We start from the raw sequence: 22,531 nt of genomic DNA, 5'->3' as shown, positions 1-22,531 counted from the left end.
ATATTCAAAATATAACAAATAGCTATAATGTTTGCATGCCATTTTATACATGTATGAAATTGTCAAAGAATAACTTGAAAATTACTTTAATATTTAATGTGTTTGTATTATGTTCATTTTTCCAGAAGGAAGACAGATAGCTTTCATAATATTGTCAGAGTGGTTTGTGACTACAATATAAGGTGCTTTTTATGAATAATTATGAATACATTAAAAAGCCCAGTGATCAGTTTTTTTGTGAGAGGTTGTTTTGTTTTACTCTGGCTCACGCTGCAACACAGACATCATCCTGTTCACAGGTGCTAGAGGCCAGTTGCAGTCACAGCAAAGCATACCATCATCTAAATTCAGCTTTCTGTTTATGTCAGCAGTGGGCTCCTGTGTGTGCCTGGGCCAGGCTTTGCATGTAGCTGTCAGCTCTGATCATGTGTCTAAGTAGTGACAAAATGCAAAAGTGACTCAACTACATTCAAATGAATCAATTTGCCAGACGGCACTGCTAGTCAACAGTAATGGCAGACATCTATGCAAATTTTCTTAGCTTTCATGCCTGTAACAATGCCTACCTGGAGATATTGAATAAATCTGCATTGGTTGACTGAATCAGTGCAGTTTTCTAGCCCTCTGTGAAGGCTGCTGAGCCAATTAAGTTAGGACCACTTTTTGGTTTGTTTTCCCATTAGTGATAGATAGATAGATAGATAGATAGATAGATAGATAGATAGATAGATAGCATAGAAACATAATACATATATATGATACTTAGAAGCTACATACTGACATTAAACACAAAATTACATTTATTCATAATAAATGATTTTAATATTGAAAAATCTAAAAGCTATTCACTCAAACATTTTGATGTTTCAGTGTACGGCATACAATTCCCTAGGATTTACATTAAAAATTCACATATGAGAGAAAATGAAGTAAAAAAGTCAGTTCTGGTTCTTTATATTCGTATCCTAAATATAAGACATGTGACCTGGTGGGAACAAACTGTGAACATTTTGAGTTGTCAACGACATGATGAAACATCTGTGCTGTCAGTGGTCGAGAACATTCCACTGTACTTCACAGGGGCTGCTGAGGACACAGGTGTCTGATCACTCCTGTACTGAGCTCTGAAATCTGTTGAGATTAGGCCTTTGGGGTAATTGGTAGGAGCTGGTGTAGTTGCTTTTCCACATGTATCTCCATGTTGGTCCCTCCAAGAAGCAGCCTTCCAATCTATAGTTTTTAGAAATCTAAGCAATTCCTCATACCAAAGAATGGCAGGAAATCTTTTAAACCCCAAATAAGATTTCTTATTTTAAGGCTGAAGCCCCAGGCATTCTTCAGTGGTGTAGAAGAGAAGTCTTATCAAATATCTGAATCTAATTTCTGGTTGGGTGTTTATCACAGTATCCAGTTTCCAGGGAGACATCTTCCTAAAAGTCACTCTCTGGGAAACATCAGAAGAGTTGAACCATTGTCTTTTGGCATGAGCTATGGAGCACGAAGTCACAAAAGCGACAGATCAAGGGACAGGGCATGGCTTTGACAGGCTACAGCACTCCCACAGTATTCCAGCTGTGGCATTAGCATAAGGATGACTAGTTATCAGGTCATAAGCAAAATTATGATGGCTTTTCAGTGTTTACTACAAACTCCAGATTATGTCTCTAACTTGCAGTGACTCCAGTGTTTGAAACATCCTAACTCAGACAGCATCAGCAGCAAACAAACAAACAATCCAGGGATCACCTGGACTTCAGTTGTGAAGACCAGTGAGATGGAAAAAATCACAAGCCCAGGAGGACAAAGGGGAGGTCACCTCAGCACTGCTACTGAAGTGAGGCTCTATCAGGTAAAACATCCAACTTGACACAGCCATGTATAATCTGAAGGCTGCTCTGTTAACAATTACCTAGCTCAGACTGCCCTGTGGCCATGTCTGTGGGGGCACTTTTTAAAATGTTAACTGATATAAAAATTCCAGCCCACAGAGGGCATTGCTTCCCTTAAGTAGGTTCCTGGGTTGTATTAGGAAGCCAGAAAACAAGTCAGTAAGCAGTGTTACTCCACAGTCTGTGCTTCAAACTACCCTGAGTTCTGGCCTTGGCTTTCCTCGATGAAGGACTAGAATCTTAAAGTGAAATAAATCCTTTCCAGCTCTAAGTTGCTTCTGGAGGCTTGCACATGGTGTTTGACACATCAACAGAAAACAAAGTAGACCATGTGCAAAGGCAGGTATGCAGGAAGACGCAGTTTGAGACCAGGCCACTCCAGTGAGACTCCAGCAACACTTGTGGTAAAAGGTAGCCATCCTAGCTTCATAGGAAAGGACAAGAGTTCGGTGGTGGCAGAAAGATATTGACAGGAGGATTGGACCTGTTTGGCATGAGCTGAAGCAGTCATACCCAGGTACTGATTCAGCAGGTAGGAGCTTCCTGCAGAGAGACTGACCATCTCCGACCTCTCTAGTTATAGTGTGAGTAGCTGACCTACCTTCCTACTCTGGGGTAAGTGAGATGAGGGTCAGAGGCTGCCTTTTCCTACATCTGACTAACCAATGAGGCTGAAGCCAAACCTTGACCTTTGCCTAGGGGCAAAATCCCAGCATAATGGCCACGTAGATAGAAGCAAAAGAAAGGAAACAATCTGGCAATTGCTTTAGCAAGGCATATCACCAGAATGACTTTCCAAATTGTGAAATCTGACTGCCACGTAGATAGAAAAAGCCCATTTTGTTCTCATTACAACTTGGCATGTGATTTCCAGTCAGTCAACAGTTTTGATATTACTTTTACATCCTCTTGCAAAACATTTATTCAATTAAAATGTGAGTGACTAATATTGTAATGGTCTTTTGGGAAAAGTGGGAAATGAGAGCCCTGGAAGGGACATGAGAGGACACAGCAGGTACTCCAGCTTCAGAATGAAGAACAGGGCTCCCATCCGGCACTTTGGCCCTAGACAATCATCCCCAGCTCTTGGCATCTGTTCCTGTAGTAGTCTGCACATGGTTTAAGCTACTATCTTGATTCTAGAGTCATGGGCCCCTTGAGCTCTGGAAAGAATGGAGTTAAGGCAAGTGTCTCATTTGCCAGCTTGGGGGCGGTGCACCAACCTCATTGTCACTGTCCACTCCTGCTACAACACGTTTAACAGCCCTCCCTGGTCAGGTGACTTTGTGACACTTCTCTCTCCCTTCCGAGTGCCCATTGCAATAATGACAAGCAGTAGCAGTGCTATTCCATGACAGGATGGATAAGAGTTCTGTTTGACAGTAATTTGTCTTTGGAGGTCTGTATGTGTAGTCCTTTCCTTAGTCTGGCTTATCATCTTTTTGGGACATGCAAGGTCACCTCTGATCACTAGACATGGCCTGTGTTTTGGGGTTGGTTTAGCACAGCATTAAATAAATAGGCTGGGTTGAATAAAACCCTTAATAACCTGGATGTGGCACAGACTGGTGAACCCTCCCTAAGGCTACAGCCCATCCTCATTATACGTTGTTACACACAAATTTTCCCAGAAGACAGAGATATAAAACAACCATAGTTTTATGCTGTGTTTTATTATCTGAGCTCAACTGTGTGATTCTCAGATCCTATTAGAATTACCTAGGGACTTGAACCGTATGTCCTGGCAACTCAGCAAGTCTAGAGAGCCAAAAATGGATTTTCTCTGGTCTGGGAGGTCAAAGGTGAAATTCAATCACTCAGGAGGTTCCCTTGCAGGCATAGTGAGAGGTCAGGCCAGCAGGGCCTCTCCTTTTTCCTGTCACCTCAGAGTCCATATGATTTCTGAACAGACAGACTTCACACACAAAAGTCTGGATTCCAAAACACCAAGGACAGGGCTTTTACTTCTCAGAAAGATATGCCACAAAGCCAGGCATTTGGCTGCAGGCTTGTACAGACTTGGAGAAAGACAAATTCTTAATAAGAACACATATGGTGACAGATTCCATCCTTTACCATGACTAACCTCTAGGACCCTCTCTCACACCTCCACCATGGCTTAAATGGAAGAGCCAATGGTAGCACAGATTCTCACAGTGCAAGGCTTCATTCCCAGGGCGACTTAACTAACTACTCACTCAGTCCCTTAAATAAGTACCAGCCTAGGAAGAATCAAGGCTGCCTGGATACTTTGTTTTGTTTCATCGTCCCTGAAGTCACGTCTCCTGTCTTCCAGCGTTGCAACAGAGGAGATGACTTTGGAAAGTGCCAGTTAGCACAGCAGATGGACACCACGTGGACTGGACTCCTGTCCGTGTGGTAATTTTTCACTTCCCTGACCCTGTCAGCCCTCATCTTCATCCTCTGACTCCCCTTACTCTCTTTTTAAAAATGAATTAGAACAAAGCTAGAGATAGGTAGAGGCAGAGCACTTGCCAAGTGTGCACAAGACCCTTGATCTCATCACTGTTAGTATACACACTCACACACACACACACATGCACACACACTCACACACTCACATACACACACGCACACACACACACAATTAAATGTCTCAAGAAAAATAAAAATAAAACCATCTTTGATATACACCTTGAAATTGGATTTAGTTTATATTGAAACATGTTCACTGATCAAAACCTGACCTCCGTTGATTCTCTTGAACAAACATGTTTGAAAACTACAGTAGGTGCCAGAGTCTCTTTTTAAAGTTCTTTTTGGGGAGTGGGTGGAAAAGAAAAGCGCAGGTCCTCTCAGATCGGCTCTACCCCCTTTCAACAGGGTGCCACACAGTAACCTGGGTCTCAGCTAGTCATTCTCTTCCGCCACATGGGACTCTTAAGTCAATCGAGCACACCAAGTGCAATAAACACATCTCTATGCTAAAGGGAGCTTGCTACCGCAGGTGCACACACCGTGGCTACCCTTTCTTCTTTCTCTTCACTAAGGATCAGACTGTATGCCCCCTTCTGGCCCCACAAGTAGGTTGAATTCAGAGTATCTGAGCTCAGCACAGTGTCAGCAGGGCTGCCTTTCACCCTTTCTGGCCTTGCCAGCCACAAGCCTTTAAGAAAATGAACTTTGCCATCTTGATACAAATAATGTGACAGACCTTGAGGAAATGATGAAATTTTGGACTTTACCCTCTCCCCCCACCCCAGGCTCTGCACTCTGACTTCCTGTTTTCTCTCTGCACAGACCTCTGGAATCCCCCTGTGGGGTCCCCTCTTCATGCTCAGCCTATACTGCCTCCAGTGCTGACCTTTTTTTCTCAGTATTGACTCCAAGCTTTAGTTCTGAGGCCCAAGTTGACTGCCTCAAATCCTTTTCTTTTAAATAATACTCCCCCAAACAAAACAAAGCAAAAAACCTGAAATATCTTCCCCAACTTTGCTGACAGCAATACCTAATACATATATTCTTTATTTTGCTCTTTTCACTCACTTTTGTCCCTCTAACATTCGCTGAGTATCTGCCTAGAGTCCAGTACATGCACTGCAGTGGTGATACCAAATACGCTGCTATCCAAGAACCCACAGCTACTGGGAGAGCCAAATGTACACTGATGCTAAAGCATCTGAGGAACACTGAGACTGGAGCAAAGAATGCTTGATCAAGGAGAGGGAGTCCTTCTAAGAAAAGTGAGCTTGAAGGGAAAGGAGCAGTCTGCAAGACCAGGAAAAGGATATTATAGGGGTAACACATGCAGAAGCAGGGGACATGGATGGCTGGTCATATCTTGAGATATCAACATGTCTTTATGTATGATGCAGACATAAGTCTATATGCATACAAATGTCATATGCAAACATAAGTCTTTATGGAAACTATGTATTTATGCAAACATAAGTCTTTATAAGTCATTCAGTATGATCAGAATGCAAAAGACCCGAGGAATGTGATTGAAAACGTGAGTGAAGACATCAGCAGGCTCCAGATGACTCAGAGGTCTGTGAGACTATCTGAAACCTTCACTCTTGATGCAATGAGCATTGGGAGCTTTGAGGTCCTAAACAATAGAGTGGTACATGTCCTTAGACTAAAATACCCGTTTTTCTTTCACTCCAGTTTCATCTCTAGCTGTGTTCTTATGGCTTTCTTTCTCTTAAATCTTATGTTATCTCAGGAGAGGGTCACATGGGGAGATCTTTGTACTGGATAGTGACTTCCCCAAATCTAGAAGTTCATCATCCCTACCCACAGTTACTTCAACTTTTCCTCCCAGGGGAAACACTGGGGCTCAGAAGTTCTGCATTTTGACCACCTGCTCCCAATTACCCAACATGCAAAGCAGTTTTGTGACCATCTTACCCTGTCTACTCTCTAAATCCAGTTACAAGAACTTGTAAAGCCAGGAATGCAGCCTGTGAGCCACTGGTTCAGGCTCACATGAGCATTTGAGCAGATGGAGTGAAGTTGTCACTGTCCATTGGAGTGCAGACAGATCTTCATTTATCTAGAGGCCACACAGCAACCACCATTCAACCACCACTAATCTGGCCAACTAATTGAAGGGTCCTGTACAACTGCAGGATTCTATGTCATCTACCTGAAACACAAAGCATTTTTTAGCTTCCTGTTCATCCCTAATTTCCAGCTTTCTGTATGAACATATACTCAGGAAGTATGTAGCTGATTCAAAGGTTTATTATTTTTAAATATAGATGCAAACCTCCAATAAGACAGGGGTTTACGTATACACAAGGCCCTACCTAGGTGATTCTCAACAGTCAAACTTCAGCTGAGGTTGTCACCTGGGTTTTTGAGAACTTCATTTCTGTGAACAGCCCAGAATGTGGGCTAAAATGCTTTCAGGGAGCACCAATATCTGCCTGTCGTTCAAAAGGGAGATAAAAAAGAGATTCATGCTTGCTTTCCTTACAGTTGTAAGTATACATGTGACTCCTTTTCCCAGCACCCTTTGCAACTGGGTGTGGCCAATGAAATGTGAGCAGATATGTTGAAGGAGATTTTGCTTCTAGGGAACATGTGAGCTCGCTCTTTTCTGCTTCTTTATTCTAACCTACAGCATAAATATGGTGGCTGGGGTGCAGCAGCCATTTGAAGCCACTCTTGAAGACAAAGGCCAGTTCTAGGGTAGGTAGTAGGATAACCTCTGGATTTCTTTTCTGTAAAATGAATTGAATGAACTCCATTCTTAATAAAACTGCATTTATTTTATTTAGCTATGAGCATTCAAACTTACCTTTATAGCTCAGAGAGGCAGGCAGGGATGATTTAAACCCGCCTAGCCTTGTTCTGACATATATGCGAGTCTGCAGACCTCCTAAGATAGCTGGTGAATCCCCGAGGCCTGTGTTTACATAGCTTGCCCACCTCTGTACTTGCTTCTGCCAGTCTCTCTTAGCTGTCTTGCTCTGTTCCAAACAGGAAACTCAGCTATTCACTGATCTCCACACACTCCACACAAGGCCCGGGCACTTCATCATCTCTCTAATGCATGCAAAGTAATACCACAGACCCATCAGACAGACTGTTAGCACTGGCCCTTTGCCACTTTGCCTCCCAGTGCCACATCATGTCTATCTTGCCAACAGCACAAGTGTGTCCTCCACCCTTGCTCTCCTCCCTCCTTTCTACCTCAGCTTCTTTCCTTAAACTAATGCCTAGGAGACAAAAAAACAGCTTCTGCTTAATAGAACTGATCCTTCTTACAGACAGTTTTGTCATGAATGGGACACTTCTCTCATGAATATATTCCCAGGGAGGTGTATGTGCACATGGGGGGGGGTAGTGGTTTACACACATAAAAGGAGGAAGATAAATGAGTGTCTTTCTCCACATCCTAGCTTTTGAGATACAGTCTCTCACTGAAGCTCCACCCCCTGCCCTTTGGCTATGCTAAAAGCCATCAAAACATCATCTGATTACCTCCATCTCTCTCCCAGTGCTGGGATTCTAGGAAAGCATAATGATATGCAACTTTCATGTGTGTGCTGAGGATTTGAACTCTGGTCCTCTTGCTTTCACAGCAACTACTCTTCCTCTCTGAGCCATGTCCCCAGGTCCCTCTGATGTATGTGTTTCTGAAAATTGATCAAAAGCATCATAAAGTTCTATTCTTAAAACTCTAAACTAAAACTCCATTCTAAAGCTTTAAACTAAAACTCCATTCTAAAGCTCTAGAATCTCAATGTGAATGACTGGATTAGTGATAAAATTGGAGGGCGGGACAGAAGTATCAGCGCACAAATCCTATTGGCTAGTTTTAAGGCCTTCATTCTATTGCTACATTTCCAAGGTGTGGAGGAGCCCTGGCTCATTCCTGGTAACTGGCTCTTCATTGGTGTGCCTAACAGGAGTAGGTTGCCCTGATCTCCACATTTTTCCACCAGTAAGAGTACCCACAGTTGACACCCCATGAACTTGTCAATAAGAACTCACCTTTCAAGTATGAAGGTCACTACCACTTACTGAAAACATATTTCTCTAGGCTTTTCTGAATCCCTATTAAACACTGTGGTTTTGAGCCTGTATTATTAAAACAAAGCTTTTGAAATGACCTAAGTTAATGTGTAAAATATTAAAATTCAGTATATCACTACAGAAAGACAATGCTGATTCATTGCCAGTTCTACATTTTAAAATGAATGAACTTGAATTTTTAATTGATGCGTAGCAATTGCACATACTTGTGAGGTTCCATGTGACACTTCAATATGTGTATACAGTGGGTGATGACCACAACCTGGTAGCTGGCATATTTATCACCTCAGATCTTCATCATTCTTTGTTGATAGCTTTACATTTAACTAGCATTAAATTTTAGAGTTTTAAAATACACTCTTCTAATCCTCATAATCTTGCTATAATTGGCATGGCAAGCAGTATTTTGTAGTTAAATAAAGGCCTGGAAAGATGACTCTGTAAGAGCATTTCTTGCCCCAGCAGAGGACCCAGGTTTGGTTCCTAGCACCCACATCATATGGAGAACTGAAACTCCAGGAGATGCAACACTCTCTTCTGGCTAATATGTAGTGCACATACATCTCTTCAGGCACACACTCATATACATAAAATATGAATAAATAAATATTTATAGTGAAATAGATGGCTTCAGGGTGCATAGTTACTAAGAGGGGAGCCATGGCAATGGGTTGAGTTTCCCCATCTGACCTCTGGAGCTCTTTTAGAAAGTTCACATGCTTCCTTGTCAGGATGAATTTACCAGCTCCTGAGCAGAGCAGATGTGGTATAGAATGGGTCTCAGATTAGGGAAAGTGCACTCAACAGGGAGTCTGGGTCTAACAAGTAAGCTAGGACAAGTCTGGAACCAGACCAAGGAGAGAGCAGCATAAAATCAGGCACAAAAGCGAAAAGGGTGAGCCCAGGAGCACTTTGTAGCAACACCAGCTTCTGTCTTGTCCTTCCTCACCTACATCTTTTCTGGATGAGAGGCAGAGACCATTGCAGGTCAGATGTAATTCTTCATCCACACACAACAAGCCTGAACCACAGCTGCAGTTTTCAGGATCACAAATCCCCAGCCTCGCCCTACAGAGAGAAAGGCCCAGGTTTGCCTCTGAGCAGAGAAACAGTGTGCAGCAAGGAAGAAATCATACTCTCAGGAACCAACTTAGAGAAAATAAAAATGGGAGCGTCTGACAGCAGTGTTCTTCTGGGGGTATCACCCGGGGCCCATCAGTTCCTACAAACCTCAGGTGGCACCAAGACTTTTCACCAGTTTGATCAGAGGTATAAGTCATTTGTATTCAGTATCTAATGAACAAATGGAGTTCTGGTAGGAAATGTACCCACCCTTCTGAGAGCGCTGACTTTTGTGACCACTGAGATTTGGTTAGTGGAGGACGTGCATGTATATGTTGTTTCTAGTGTCAGTAACACTGCTCGCCCATTTCTGTGTTCCTTTGACATTGCCTACTAAGAATTCAGTTGTCATGTGTAAAAAGCCATATATAGTAGGTACCTACTATATAGTAGGTACTCCCCTGCCATACCTTTCTGAAGGAAACCATCCTTTTCTAGAAGCATGTCGCCCACTGAGAGGGTAAGGGACTTACTTGCTGCTGAAGAGACAAGTCAGGGTCACTTACTGTGGCAACTCAAGACCTAATCATACCAGATGTATTCAAAGCTTCCAAGCCATGGGATGGTTGCAGGTGGAGCTGACTGATCACACATCAATGATGAAGCATATACAAGTTGCACAGCCCCTGATCCTGAGGTTTTCCATGTTTGCATGCAGCTGTGCACTGAGACTACCAGATTCTCAGGCCTCGAGGCCATTCCAAATGCTTTTCTGGAACATTTCTTCAGTCTCTGAAGACTGATTCAGACAGACCTGATCATACACTCTTGAAGATTGACTGGCCCAGAAAAGATGTTCAATAATTTCTGTCTTTTTGTGTTTGTGACATTTTCCCAAACATTACATGTTGCCCTGCAACTATCATAGAGCCTTAGAATTTCTCCATGCTTGCTCTGAGCCACAGATCTAGTCGAATCTCCACTCAGGAAGTAGCCAGAGCTTTAATTTACTCCACATTTACTTCTTGTCTCGCATGGTGCTTTGGGTTCAACATCACTTGAATCCTCGTCGTAACCCTATACTGTAATATTACCCTTACCCAAGGTAACTGAGGAAAATGGAGAAAGTTGGCTCACTTGCCTGATACATTCCTCATGTAAAGGTAGATACAGAGTCAAACACAAGCCTTTATTTTTTTTCAGTCACTCTATCATTCCATCTAAAGCTTCTCTCAGATACAGGGTCAAGGATCAAAAGCAGCAACACTTGGCCAAACAAAGCACCTGCACACAAGGTCAATCAACAGGCAGTGTTAATTGTCCTCAGGAGATGACAGGGAAGAGAGAAGGAGACATGATAGGGAGTGGCTAGAGAGAGTGTGTGTAGAATGGGGATTGAGGATGGGTATGATGTATTGAATACATGTATGAAATTGTAAACAAAAATGCTAATAAATTTAACTAATTTGAATAATTCAAAGTCTGTAAGAAGTTTTTCTCTGAGCTAAAGCAAAAATGGACAGTCATATGACTCTTATCTGGACTGAGGTATTTCATCCCCTGAGCTTGTCTGAATGCTTGCTGTATCCTGTTAAAAATCACCAAAACATTTATTTTCAAGTCCCTTTTCCCAGATTGCTTTCCTCAGAAAATCAGTGCCAAATACTCAACTTCAAAGCAGAAAAATCAGTCCCTTAAATGTGAGCAAATGGCCCTCAAGTGGAAAACATAAACGCAGCTTCAAATTCCCAGGGAAAGTGATGCAGCTTGCCCAAGCAAGGCAATATGAGCTAGCTACCTCTCCCATCTTCTCTTCTTATTAGATTTAAGTTCTAGCCCTGCTGACGGCTCATTGTTTTCTGCATACCAAATAGAAGGCTTTAAGAAAGCTGGACTCTGCAAAGAATAGTCTCTCTTTGCCAGAGGAAAGTCACCACTGACCAGAAGGTTCTCTGACAAATCAAGGAGTCCATTCTCTCATATACAGCCAGTTAGAAGAAAGCTAAATAAGTTTAAATATAATTCTGGATTACACTTTATAATCATAATTATTCTACATTGCAACTATAACTTCTTCACTCTGTGGGTGCTGCCAATCTGATTGCTGAAGAGCTGTGTGCAGGTGTTGTTAAGTTTTCTTCTTGGGTTTTAGTTTTTGTTTAATTTCATTTTGCAAGAATGAAAGGGGAAGGGCCTCTTGCTTCCAACCCAACAGAGTGCTTCGGACAAACCTCAAGGTTCATGTGGTTTATGGTCACTGACTTCAGCAAGAGGCCGGAAGTGCTGTTGCTGTCAATGTTCAACTTGAGTTTTTCTTTTTCCTGAAGTCTTTGCACAGAGGAACTACTTACCAAGAACTTACCCAGCTATTCCCAGATCTAGACATCTGAGCCTCTCTCAGACATCTCAGAATAGCCACTGAGTGTGTGTGTGTGTGTGTGTGTGTGTGTGTGTGTGTGTGCTCACTTGCATCACACTTGCTGCACAGTGTGTTCGTGGCATTGTGCATTGGGGTGTGGTAACTTCAGAGGGGCCAAGCAGGTTTGAGAGGTAGAGTGATCTTATGAACCAAGATTGTGACTCCTAGTACACATCTCAGGATGAAGTCCCCCTGGAAAGTCTTCAAGACCACCCTTCTGTTTCTTCTGCTCTCTCACTCCTTGGCTTCTGTGCCCTATGAGAATCAGCCAGGAGCCAGCTACTCCCAGGGCCAAAGCTGTTTAGGTATGTACATTTTAACTTTTTCTATGTGTTCATAACAATGAGGTCTGATCCTTTGCTTTCACAATAATTCCTCAACATCAAAATTAGATATGGTAGCATGTACCTGTCTGTATTCCTAGCACTCAAGGAGATGAGGCAGGAAGATCACCAGATGGAAGATAGTCTGGGCTATATACTGAGACCCTGTCTCAAAAGTAAACAAACAAAAAGCCCTCTTCTGTGATTGGGAAGATTTTCTTTTGGATCCACTCCCTTCATATCTGAGATTCTCAGTTTTCAACATGGTGCTGAATTCAGACATCTGGACTGGATTGCTGTCCTCTTCCTCCTCCTTTTGCTGATCTGTTAGTGACTCTTATCTAGTCCTCTCCCTACCGTTGTGCTCTCCTTAGTCGACAGGGATAATAACATGTACTTCACTGGGGAACTGTGAAAACGAAGACCCTGCAGGTTTGTCTGTGACATCTGTACATAGAAAGGGCTCAGCCCCTCAGCTTCCTTCTTTCTCTTAGGGAATTTAGCTGTAGTTACCTGACAGAATCTCTGAACACTGATTGAGATATGGCTTTCTGGCTTCTTCTTCATATAAACATTTTATTTCCAAATTCTCTTTGTATTTGCTTTGTGTCTTCTGAGGACAATGGGGAATAAGATGAGCCCTTCTATGCTGGCCAGTTTTATGTCAACATGCAGAAGTCATCTGAAAGGAGAGAATCTCAATTAAGAAGACTCCATCAGATTGTCGACCCTGCATGGCATTTTCTTCAGTAGGGATTCATGGAGGAATCATTGTGGGTGGGTCAGTCCCTGGGCTTGGTGGTCCTGGGTTCTATAAGAAAGCAGGCTGAGAAAGCCATAAGGAGCAAACTAGTAAACAACTCCCCTCCACAGCCTCTTCATCAGCTCCTGCATATAGGTTCCTTCCCTGTTTGAGTTCCTGCCCTGACTTCCCTCAGTGATGGACTGTTACCTGGAAGTGTAAACTGAGATGAACCCTTTCCTCCCCAGTTACTTTGACTGTGGTGTTTCATCACAGCAATAGAAACCCTAGCCAGGATAACTTCCATATTCATATTATACAATGCACATGTAGCAGTAGAAGGAACTGAAATGGCATGGGCAGTAGAACCACATAGACTCAGAACTAAGAAAACAATTACTAGTATATAGACTCAATATGGAATTCTGGCCAAAAATCACCCTAGGGATAACTATGATGGCCAACTACTACACACAGGGAACCTGGGCACAAGTTCTGATACTTAGAAATTCTGTGTAGAGGCAATAACAAAAAGCCTGACTTAGTCAGGTTTTGACAAAACCGTGATCTTATTATGCACACCAGGGAAAGCATCTCTAGAGCCAAAGTCTTCTTAGGCTTCCGGCATAAAAATGACTTTGGGCTAGGACAGGGAAGTAAGCTCAGATATTTTGGTAATCCTGATAAGCCCTTAGAAACAATGGTCACAGGTGTGATCACAGGACTTTGTTTATTGCCTTGCTTTTTCTTTGACTATTTGTGTTTATTGTCTTGCTTGTCCCTTGACTATTTGCATTGATTGCATTGCTAGTTCCTCAACCTAGAACTGACCTTAATACATGCATGTAATTAAAATGATATAAAAGCAGATTGGGAAAAAATAAAAATAAACAAATTAAAAAAAAACCTCAAAGAACCTGATTCATTGGTTCCTTCTGAACTAGGTCTAGGAGGGGGAAGATTCATCTTTACTCAGTCTTCAGTTTTCTAAAACCACAGCTTACTGCTGTCTCATTTTCTCAGAGCAAACCTGCAAGCTTATCAAATGAAATCCACCAGGGAAAGTCTCTGGGAGTCACTTCCGTTTCCAGGGGACTACAAATGGACTTTCTGGGTTTAGTCTAGCTATCTACCATTATAGTCCCAGATCATCACACTAGTAGAGTGGACACAAGGTTCCCATTTCCTTCCCTGCCAGGTCCCCAGCAAGGTTATGGAGTGTTGGAAACTGTGTTAAGAGAGTTCCAGGAATATGCTGTATGTATCTACTGTTGCAGAACAAATGAAAATAATAACCACTTGTTGTAGCATGATTTTGTAGGTAAGGAATTTAGACACAGCCAGGATGGTGATTTTCTGTGCCATGTAGGTAGGGGTCACTGGGTTGATAGGTCTGAAACTAAGATAGCTTCTACACACACACACACACACACACACACACACACATACACCTGATCCTTCCTGTTCCAATCCACACCTACTCCCAGTCCACCCTCAGAATCTATTCTATTTCCCTTTCCCAGGGGAGTCAATGCATCTTTGCTAGAGTCCTCCTCTTTATCTAACCTCTCTGAACCTGTGGATTATAGTTTGAATACCATTTATTTAACAGCTAAAATCCAATTGCTAGTGAATATATGTTATGTTTATCTTTGTGGATCTGGGTCACCTCACTCAAGATGATTTCTAGCTCCATTCATTTGACTGCAAATTTCATGTTGTCATTTTTTAAACTACAAAGTAATACTCTGTTGTGTAGATTACCACCTTTTTCCTATCCATTCTTCAGCTGAGGGACATCTAGGTTTTTTCTAGTTTCTGGGTATTATAAATAAAGTAGCAATGAACATGATTGAGCAAGTATCCTTGTGGTAGGATGGAGCGTTCTTTGGGTATATGCCTAAGAGTGGAATAGCTGGGTCTTGGAGTAGATTCATTCTCAATTTTCTGAGGAACTGGCATATTTATGTCTATAGTAGCTGCACAAGTTTGCACATCCCTAGCAATGGAATACAAGTATAGTGGCTGTACAAGTTTGCACATCCCTAGGAATGGAATACAAGTACAGTGGCTGCACAAGTTTGCATGCCCCATGCCCCGCATCCTCACCAGCTGTCACTTATGTTATTGATCTTAGAAGGATCTGTCTTTCAGGAAGTTATCATCACCCAATTTAGAGAAAAATCTAGAGATTGCTCTTATTCTGCAGTCCCTAGCACTTAAAAAAAAAATACATGTCCTATACATATAATATATATTTATAACATATATAATTTTGGGTAAATATAAAATAATGACCCCTTTGTCTTTTTCCAAGGATCCTTAATATATTTATCTGTCCTCCCTCCCTCTCCTTTTATACTAACCCTTCATCCTCCCTGCCCAGTTAAAGCCCCCCATTTACCCATTTCTCCCTTCAAATAACCTATGACCTGATGTTCCCCACTCTTCTTGGTCCTTTTTTTACTTTCCTAGTTCCAGTGGCTATCCTAGGTTCCCAAGTCACATCCTGTAGCTAAGAACCACAATGAGAACCAGCAATGTTTGTTTTTCTGAGTTTGAGTTACTTCACTCAGTATAATATGTTCCAGTTCCATCCATTTACCACCAAATTTCATGATTTTCAATGGAGTTTTCTTTTTGAGTTTCATATACAGGTCCCATGTCAAATGTATATCTGGCTAAATTTTTTTCTCTATTCTGTGATTTTTCTCTTCACTTTTATTAGTGTCCCCTCTAGAAAAAAAGAAATGTTTTATTTGATGAGTCCCTATTTTTTATCTCTTGTGCCGCTGGGCCATATCTAATAGATCCACTTTAAGTTGCTTTTGTCCATGTATCATTTTATTTTCTGCATATTTATTCCTTTATCTTTGTTCCCAGATGCTGAATCCCTAAGCAGCATATGACAACCAGGCATGCAATCCCCACTAAGATAAGAGGAGTCAAATCGGGCTTGAGACAAGCTCAGGGGCTGGATGTATGGCTGGCAGGTGTGTAGTCCTAGATTCAATTCCCACTGATCCCAAATAAATAAAGGACTCCAACTGAATTAAGAAGAATATGGAAAGAAAAATCTTTCCTTGGATAATCCAAGGAATGAGGCTAAGAATCAAAAATCAGAGAAATCATAAATCCTAAAAGTCAAGACAGGTGTCAGGAAATGGTAAACTCCAGGCACCTGGGCATCCTCTCTTCTGGCCTCTCAGTGCTGGCTCTGATTCTCTTCTGCAGATGAGCTGTTTTCTCTGAGCTTTGCCCAGCTCTGTGTGATGGTACTCCATCTGGTTGCCAATTCCAGTTTTACAGTAGAGACTATCTGGGCTGCCATCATATCATTGATTAAGAGGCAAATGGGAATAAGAAAAAGCCAAGGCAAAGATACAGACCCCAGAGGGATGGGATTGTTGCAACTGAGCAGACACTCCAAAAGGAGTCACCACAGAAGGTGCCAGACTACTGAGCAACATCCCATCACAGGCAAACAGGAGCCTTATACTGGCGTACCAAATACTATACCTGTGAACACAGGTCTTGACTTCACCCTGCATCAGAGCTAGCTGTGGGAATTCCATGTCATTTACTAGCTCTCCAATCTGCCCTCTGGACTTTGTGTCTCCTTTCCAAAGGTTATAGAATCAGTAATAAGCCAGATTCCATTTTGTAAAACATTAATTTCAGTACAGGGTGATTTACAGGCCAGATAGTCCTTTTGCTTTTTTCATTGACACTTAAATTAATTCATTGAGTTTTGAGGGTTTGAAGGTACTAGTTAAATCTGAGGAAGCCATAAGGGTTTTAAAGCTTCAATCATGCTCCTCTTCATGTTTTGTTAAGCATGCCCACAGAGTCAGGCCATCTTCCCTCTGCCATGCCCCACAGAGTTCTCAGAAACTCTGGTTGAAAGAAGAGACAATGCTTCTTCTGTGGTCTCAAAATAGTATAAATGAGGAAAGAGTTTCATTAAGAGAAACCTGAGAAGTTTAGACAGAGGTGGCAGGGAAGGTTGCAAATTCATGGTTATAATTTGGGTACACACAGATTTCAGTCTGTTTCTCTGTAACTGAGTAGTAGCTTACAGACATGGTTTCTGAGGGTAGCAAAAAGCATTTCCTTTTGCCATTCACAATACCTGTAGACAGCAGGGGTCCTCCTTTTCCTTTCCTCCCCTCTCATCAGTGATTCGGTTTGTGAATCACCACAATATTCGCAGATCTCAGACCTAGTGGGCTTGATCCTTAGCCCTCGGAGCTCCTTGAGCTGTAGCCAAGACCTCAAGGCTGTAGAGTTCACAGGGCCATCTTGTAGCAGACCTGTGATTCCACCCCACTATTCTGCTTCCTGCCTGCAGCTCAAAGGACTTCCAGACCCTCAAGTTTAGCAGGTTACCCCTGGTTCTGTGGGGGCCTCTCCGCTTATTTCTCACTCTGATAATCGTTCTCTCCTGAACACTTTGCCTTTAATTTTAAATTACCATTGACTTCAGTCCAATCTTTATACAAATGGAAGCTTCCTGATCATTTGAGTTGTTCACATCCTGCCTACTTTCTTTTCTCTGTAGTCTCCTGGAGTAAAAAAATCTTGAAAAGAAAAAACAGATAAACACAACGGAGAAAAGAAAGTGTCTGTGACTTTGGGACAAGGTCACACCATGAGCAGAGCTTTCAGAAAATGGGAATCTTTAGGGGAAAAGTTAATAATAATTGTTTTCTCTTTATGGGTGTTCCATGGGAAAGAGGATGGAACAAAGGAGTTGCAGAGTATTAAGTGAAATCGCCTCAAATTATAATGTGCCTATGTGCTATAGTGTACACTCTCTGTAGATCCTCTTAGACCAACTGAAACCAGGATTGTCTGTTTACAGTTTTGTTGCACACAGTTCTCTCTGGATGCTGAGATCACTCAAGGCCTGTATTTTCTGTCCAGCATTTTGCTGATTTTTCTAGCTGTTCACATGGAAGCAATTGCAAAAGCAAGGAAAAGAAAGTCCAAGCTCTTAGATGGATGAAACTGAAATCTGCCACTCTGCACATGTGGCAGTGGGGACATTGCTTAAACCTCTGCACCTTCCTCCCCAGCAGGATGAGAATGCCAAAGGGTGAAGGATCAGGTTACACGTAGAGATACCACATCACAAGTACTCTGAAAATCAAGAAAGAAACATGCCAAAATTGTGTTCTAAAAAGTCCGGAGATTAAACTTATTGCCAAGCAGACTCCAAGGAAACTGAATGCTACCATATGGAAAGTACATGTTGTGTAAATCTGAGGGGTCTAAAGCAGAGATTCCTCTACAAAGAAAGATTTCACAGCAACTTTTGGAAGATGTGAATGAGATATAGATATAGCAGCCTTGAGTCTCCAGTAAAAAAAAAAAAAACTGGACAGTTGTGATAACAGGTGCCTGAAGAGGTGGGTGATGGGTAAAACTGTAGTTTTACTTAGTTTTACTAGGTAAGCAAAACAGGAAACTTCACAAATCCATAGTCTATTCTGAAAGGATTGTCACAGTCTGGGGAGCTTCCCTATCTCAGTGAGAGGAAGCAAGGAGAGCCACTTAAGACAGAGCCTAGGGAAGTCCTTAAGAGACTCTTTGAAGCAATACTTTAGAAAAGGAAAGGAGGTGACTGGAAGGCAGAAGCTTTGCGTGGCAGCTGCAAATCTCCCCTAGGCACTTGGCAGAAGTAGTGAGGAGAAGAAGTTTTAAAAAGGCACCTACCCTGCCCTGAGGGGAGGCAGCTTGCTTCCATCAGAGCCCACAAGCTGGAAAGAGAGAAGTGATTCACCCGAGTTTTCCCCTGACCTCTAGACACAGACTGAAAACTGATATGAAAACAAACTGACATAGCACAGTACTCTTCAATGAACATACACTAAGGAATTTTTTAAATAAATAATGAAATGATTTCATCACATGGCTTTCTACAGATGTGTAACAAATTGTTCTCCACAGATAAGCTCAAATTTACACGTATTTGTTGTCTCATAGTTTCTGCACATCAGAAATCTAGACATAGTGTAACTGGGCTTTCTGCTCAGGATTAAAAGTGTTGAAACCAAGATGTCAGATGGATTTTGTCTTAGATACTGTTCTATCGCTGTGAAGAGACACCATGACCATAGCAGCATACAAAAGAGAGCATTTAATTGGAGATTTGCTTACAGTTTCACAGGGTGAGTCACGGCTTTCAAGGCAGGGAACATGGCAACAGGCAGGAAGGCATGGAGCCCGAGCAGCAGTTGGGAGCTTACATTCTGATCTGTAAGCTGAAGACAGACAGAAAGAGAGACACTGGTTGTGGTGGGGGCTTTTGAAGCATGGTTCTCTAAAAAAGGCCACCCCTCCTAACCCTTCTTAACATTCAAATATGTGAGCCTCTGGAAAGAAGGGTGCAGGGGGGAAGGGTGCATTCCTTCCACAGAGCTGAACCCTTATTTAGGACTCATTTAGGTCCGTACTTTCACTGGCTGCTGAGAGCATTCAACATCTCCCATTTGTAGAATCAAGGTCCCTTTGCTCAAAAACTACTAGCTATCAATGACTTAGAGGCTGCTGTTCATCATAAGAGGTTGGCAGCATACTGATTTCTTTTCTGTCCAGCACCATTTTGAGAAAATTCTGCAGTTAAAAAGATTTGCTGCTTATTTCAGGCCCACTCAGGAAAAAAACAGTTACTCAAGGTAAATTGGCTAACATCCCAATTACATACACAAATCCCTTTGTTATTGTGAGCAAAGTAAGATCAAACACACCAGCTCTCCCTCAGAGAACTACACAGGAACGAAGGTCTTATAAGTCTGCTTAACAGACATCAAAATGCTCAAAAGAAAGGTAAAAGAGCACCAAACTGAATACTATAGTAAGAACACATAAGAGAATCTCTGACTTATGCCCAAAGTCATTCTCCAAACAGGCATTATAGCCTGGCACATGTAATAGAGATCAGTAAACAGAGAATGATTTCTGGATAAGATTTACTGGTGAGATTTTTGTATGCTTTATGTTATTTTTTCTTTTCAGTTTTGTAGACTGTGTTGACTGGTTTTGTGTGTCAGCTTGAGACAAACCAAGAGTCATTAGACAGGAAGAAGCTTCAGTAGAGGAAATGCCTCCATAAAATCCAACTGTAAGGCATTTTCTCAATTACTGAACAGTGGGAGAGCCCATTGTGGGTGGTGCCATCCATGGACTGGTGGTGGTCCTGGGTTCTATAAGAAAGCAGGCTGAGCAAGCCAAGGGAAACAAGCCAGTAAATAGAACCCCCTCGTAGCCTCTGTATCACCTCCTGCCTCTAGGTCCCTGTCCTGAATGAATTCATATTCTGACTTCCTTCAGTAATGAACAGCAATATGGAAGTATAATCTGAATAAACCCCCTTTTCCCTAATATGCTTTTTGGTTATAGTGTTTTGTTGCAAAATAGCAACCCCAACTAAGGGGCTTTTATGTTTAAGCTTTTATAAATAAACTTCATTCTGCAAGTTTGGAAAGAAAAACAAGTTGCTCCAATGCCATAGCCTTCTGTTTCTGTAAAACAGAAGCTTACTGTTTTACAACTCTCAAGTTGTGAACCAAACTTCTGGACAGAGGCTGTGCCTGCAGAGACTGATTGATTAGAAGTTCAATACTGTGGGCAAATCAGAAAGTTGCAGGTCCAGAGGCTAATTACCTTATCTTGGACTAGTTTTAGCAAGAACTTCAAAGTAATCACAGAAATCCGTAGGAAAGAACTAAATTGAAAGTATTTTGCCAATGTTCAGCAAATCGACTTCTAACAGACACATAAGATGATAAGGGCCAAATGAGAAGTCTAGACTTAAAAACCAATGATAATTCACTAGATAGGTTGGGTGGACTTGAATTCACAGAAGAGTCCTTGAACACAGATCAATGGGAATCATCCAAAACAAAGCTAAAGGAAAACCAGACTTGAAGGAAAATAACCCAAACCTTGGGAGCCAGTGCTATGATGTCTAGTTTCTCAACATCTATAAAATGGGTGTTCTAAAAGGAGAGGAAAAAGAAAGACGAAGTTTTAAAAGCTGTCTGAAGAAAAGGTAAAAGTCAACACCACTTTAAAACTAAGGAATATATTAACCCACAGATCCAAGACTATTCATAAACTTCAAACAGAATAAATGCAAAATGAATCCTGACACTTCATAGCCAGTCTCCTGAAACCAATACAATACAAAGCCCTTGAACACAATAGAAATAAACGCTATCTCTTGCACAAGAAAGCAGTATAACTAACGACTTATCTCATTTCCAAGCTGTGCAGGCAGAAGGTAGTTGAATGACATAAGGTGCTGAGAAAGGACAAAAGTTAGTAATCCAGAAATCTATACCATATTAAACTGCAACTTAAAATGAACATAAGATATAAACACATTTCCTGTGAATAAAACTGAGAAGCAATTTTTGTCATGTAGGAAGTACTAAAGAGGAGCTGGAAAGAAGACTCAGTGGCTGAGAACTTACTGACCTTGCAGAGGACCCAAGTTCAATTTCCAGCACCCACATGGTGGTTGACAACCCTGTAGACACCAGGCACACACATGCACGCACACACACACATACATAAATGTAGGCAAAACATTCATACAGATAAAATAAAACTAAGTAACTTAAAAAATAAATAATATAAAGGCTGAAAAGTTGTTCAGTAAGTAAAGCCCTTGCCACACAAGTATCAGGACCACAATCCAGTCTCTAGTACGCATGTAAATATTAGGCAAGCGTGGCCTCTAATCCCTCTACTTGGAAAACAAGAAATCCCAAGTACAAAGTGATTCTCTATATTAGCCAAATCCTTGAACTCTAAGTTCATATGAGAGACACCTCAACATATAAGGTGGAACACAATCAAAGTAGACACACAAAGTCAGTCCCTGGCTTCTACACACATTTGTGAGCATATATGAAAATACTCATATAAACGCAGATGCCACATACACATGTACATACGTATATGCTATGCACACATGTGCATGCACATATATTAAAATTTAAAAGGGACTAAAAGAAGTCTTTTAAACAGAGATAAAATACACTATATGGTAACTTAGAGTCATAGGAAAGAGATAGAAAGCATGAATTATAGTATATATAAGATAATATATTCATACATACAAATATGCTTTTGAATATGTGCAATGAGACTACTTAAAATAGTAACTGTATTGTTTGGTCAACAACATGAGAGAATTATACCAAAAGAGAGGGTAAGAAATGGAACAATATAGGAGCAAAGCTGTAAACTTGTATGCTAATTAAATTGTTGTTAGCTTGATATAAATTTTGACAGGTTGAAGCTAAACATAATTCAGGACTCACGAGGAAAGCAAGCATTCAAGTAAAACTCTAGCTTTAAAAAAGTCACTAGGGATAAAGGTAATGAAATAATACTAACTAATGATGCTTGTTTCTACACATTAAAAAAAATAAAACCAGCAAAGACAGAAGACAAAACAAGAACACATGTGAACAACACAGGCAGCTAGAAATCTCACAGAGTGGCATTCTCTGTGGGGACCACACATACCACTCTAAAGTCAAAATAATCCAAACTAGGCTGTTCTTTCTAA

The 22,531-nt window shown here is 41.5% G+C and overlaps 1 protein-coding gene across 2 annotated transcripts in view; it reads left to right on the top strand.

Moving 5' to 3' along the window:
- The first annotated feature begins 11,754 nt into the window (after positions 1-11,754).
- The window catches only part of Aoah (acyloxyacyl hydrolase), a 217,728-nt gene continuing 206,951 nt past the window's right edge, over positions 11,755-22,531 (top strand). For both annotated transcript variants that reach the window (XM_028789279.1, XM_028789280.1), the window contains exon 1: positions 11,755-12,185. In XM_028789279.1, the coding sequence (XP_028645112.1) occupies positions 12,062-12,185 (124 nt within the window). In that variant the 5' untranslated portion in view covers positions 11,755-12,061. The remainder of the gene's footprint in view (positions 12,186-22,531) is intronic.

Source organism: Grammomys surdaster, unplaced genomic scaffold (genome assembly GCF_004785775.1).
Source record: "Grammomys surdaster isolate TR1022 unplaced genomic scaffold, NIH_TR_1.0 125807, whole genome shotgun sequence".
Classification (NCBI taxonomy): Eukaryota; Metazoa; Chordata; class Mammalia; order Rodentia; family Muridae; genus Grammomys; species Grammomys surdaster.
This window is presented reverse-complemented; position numbering and strand designations above follow the sequence as displayed.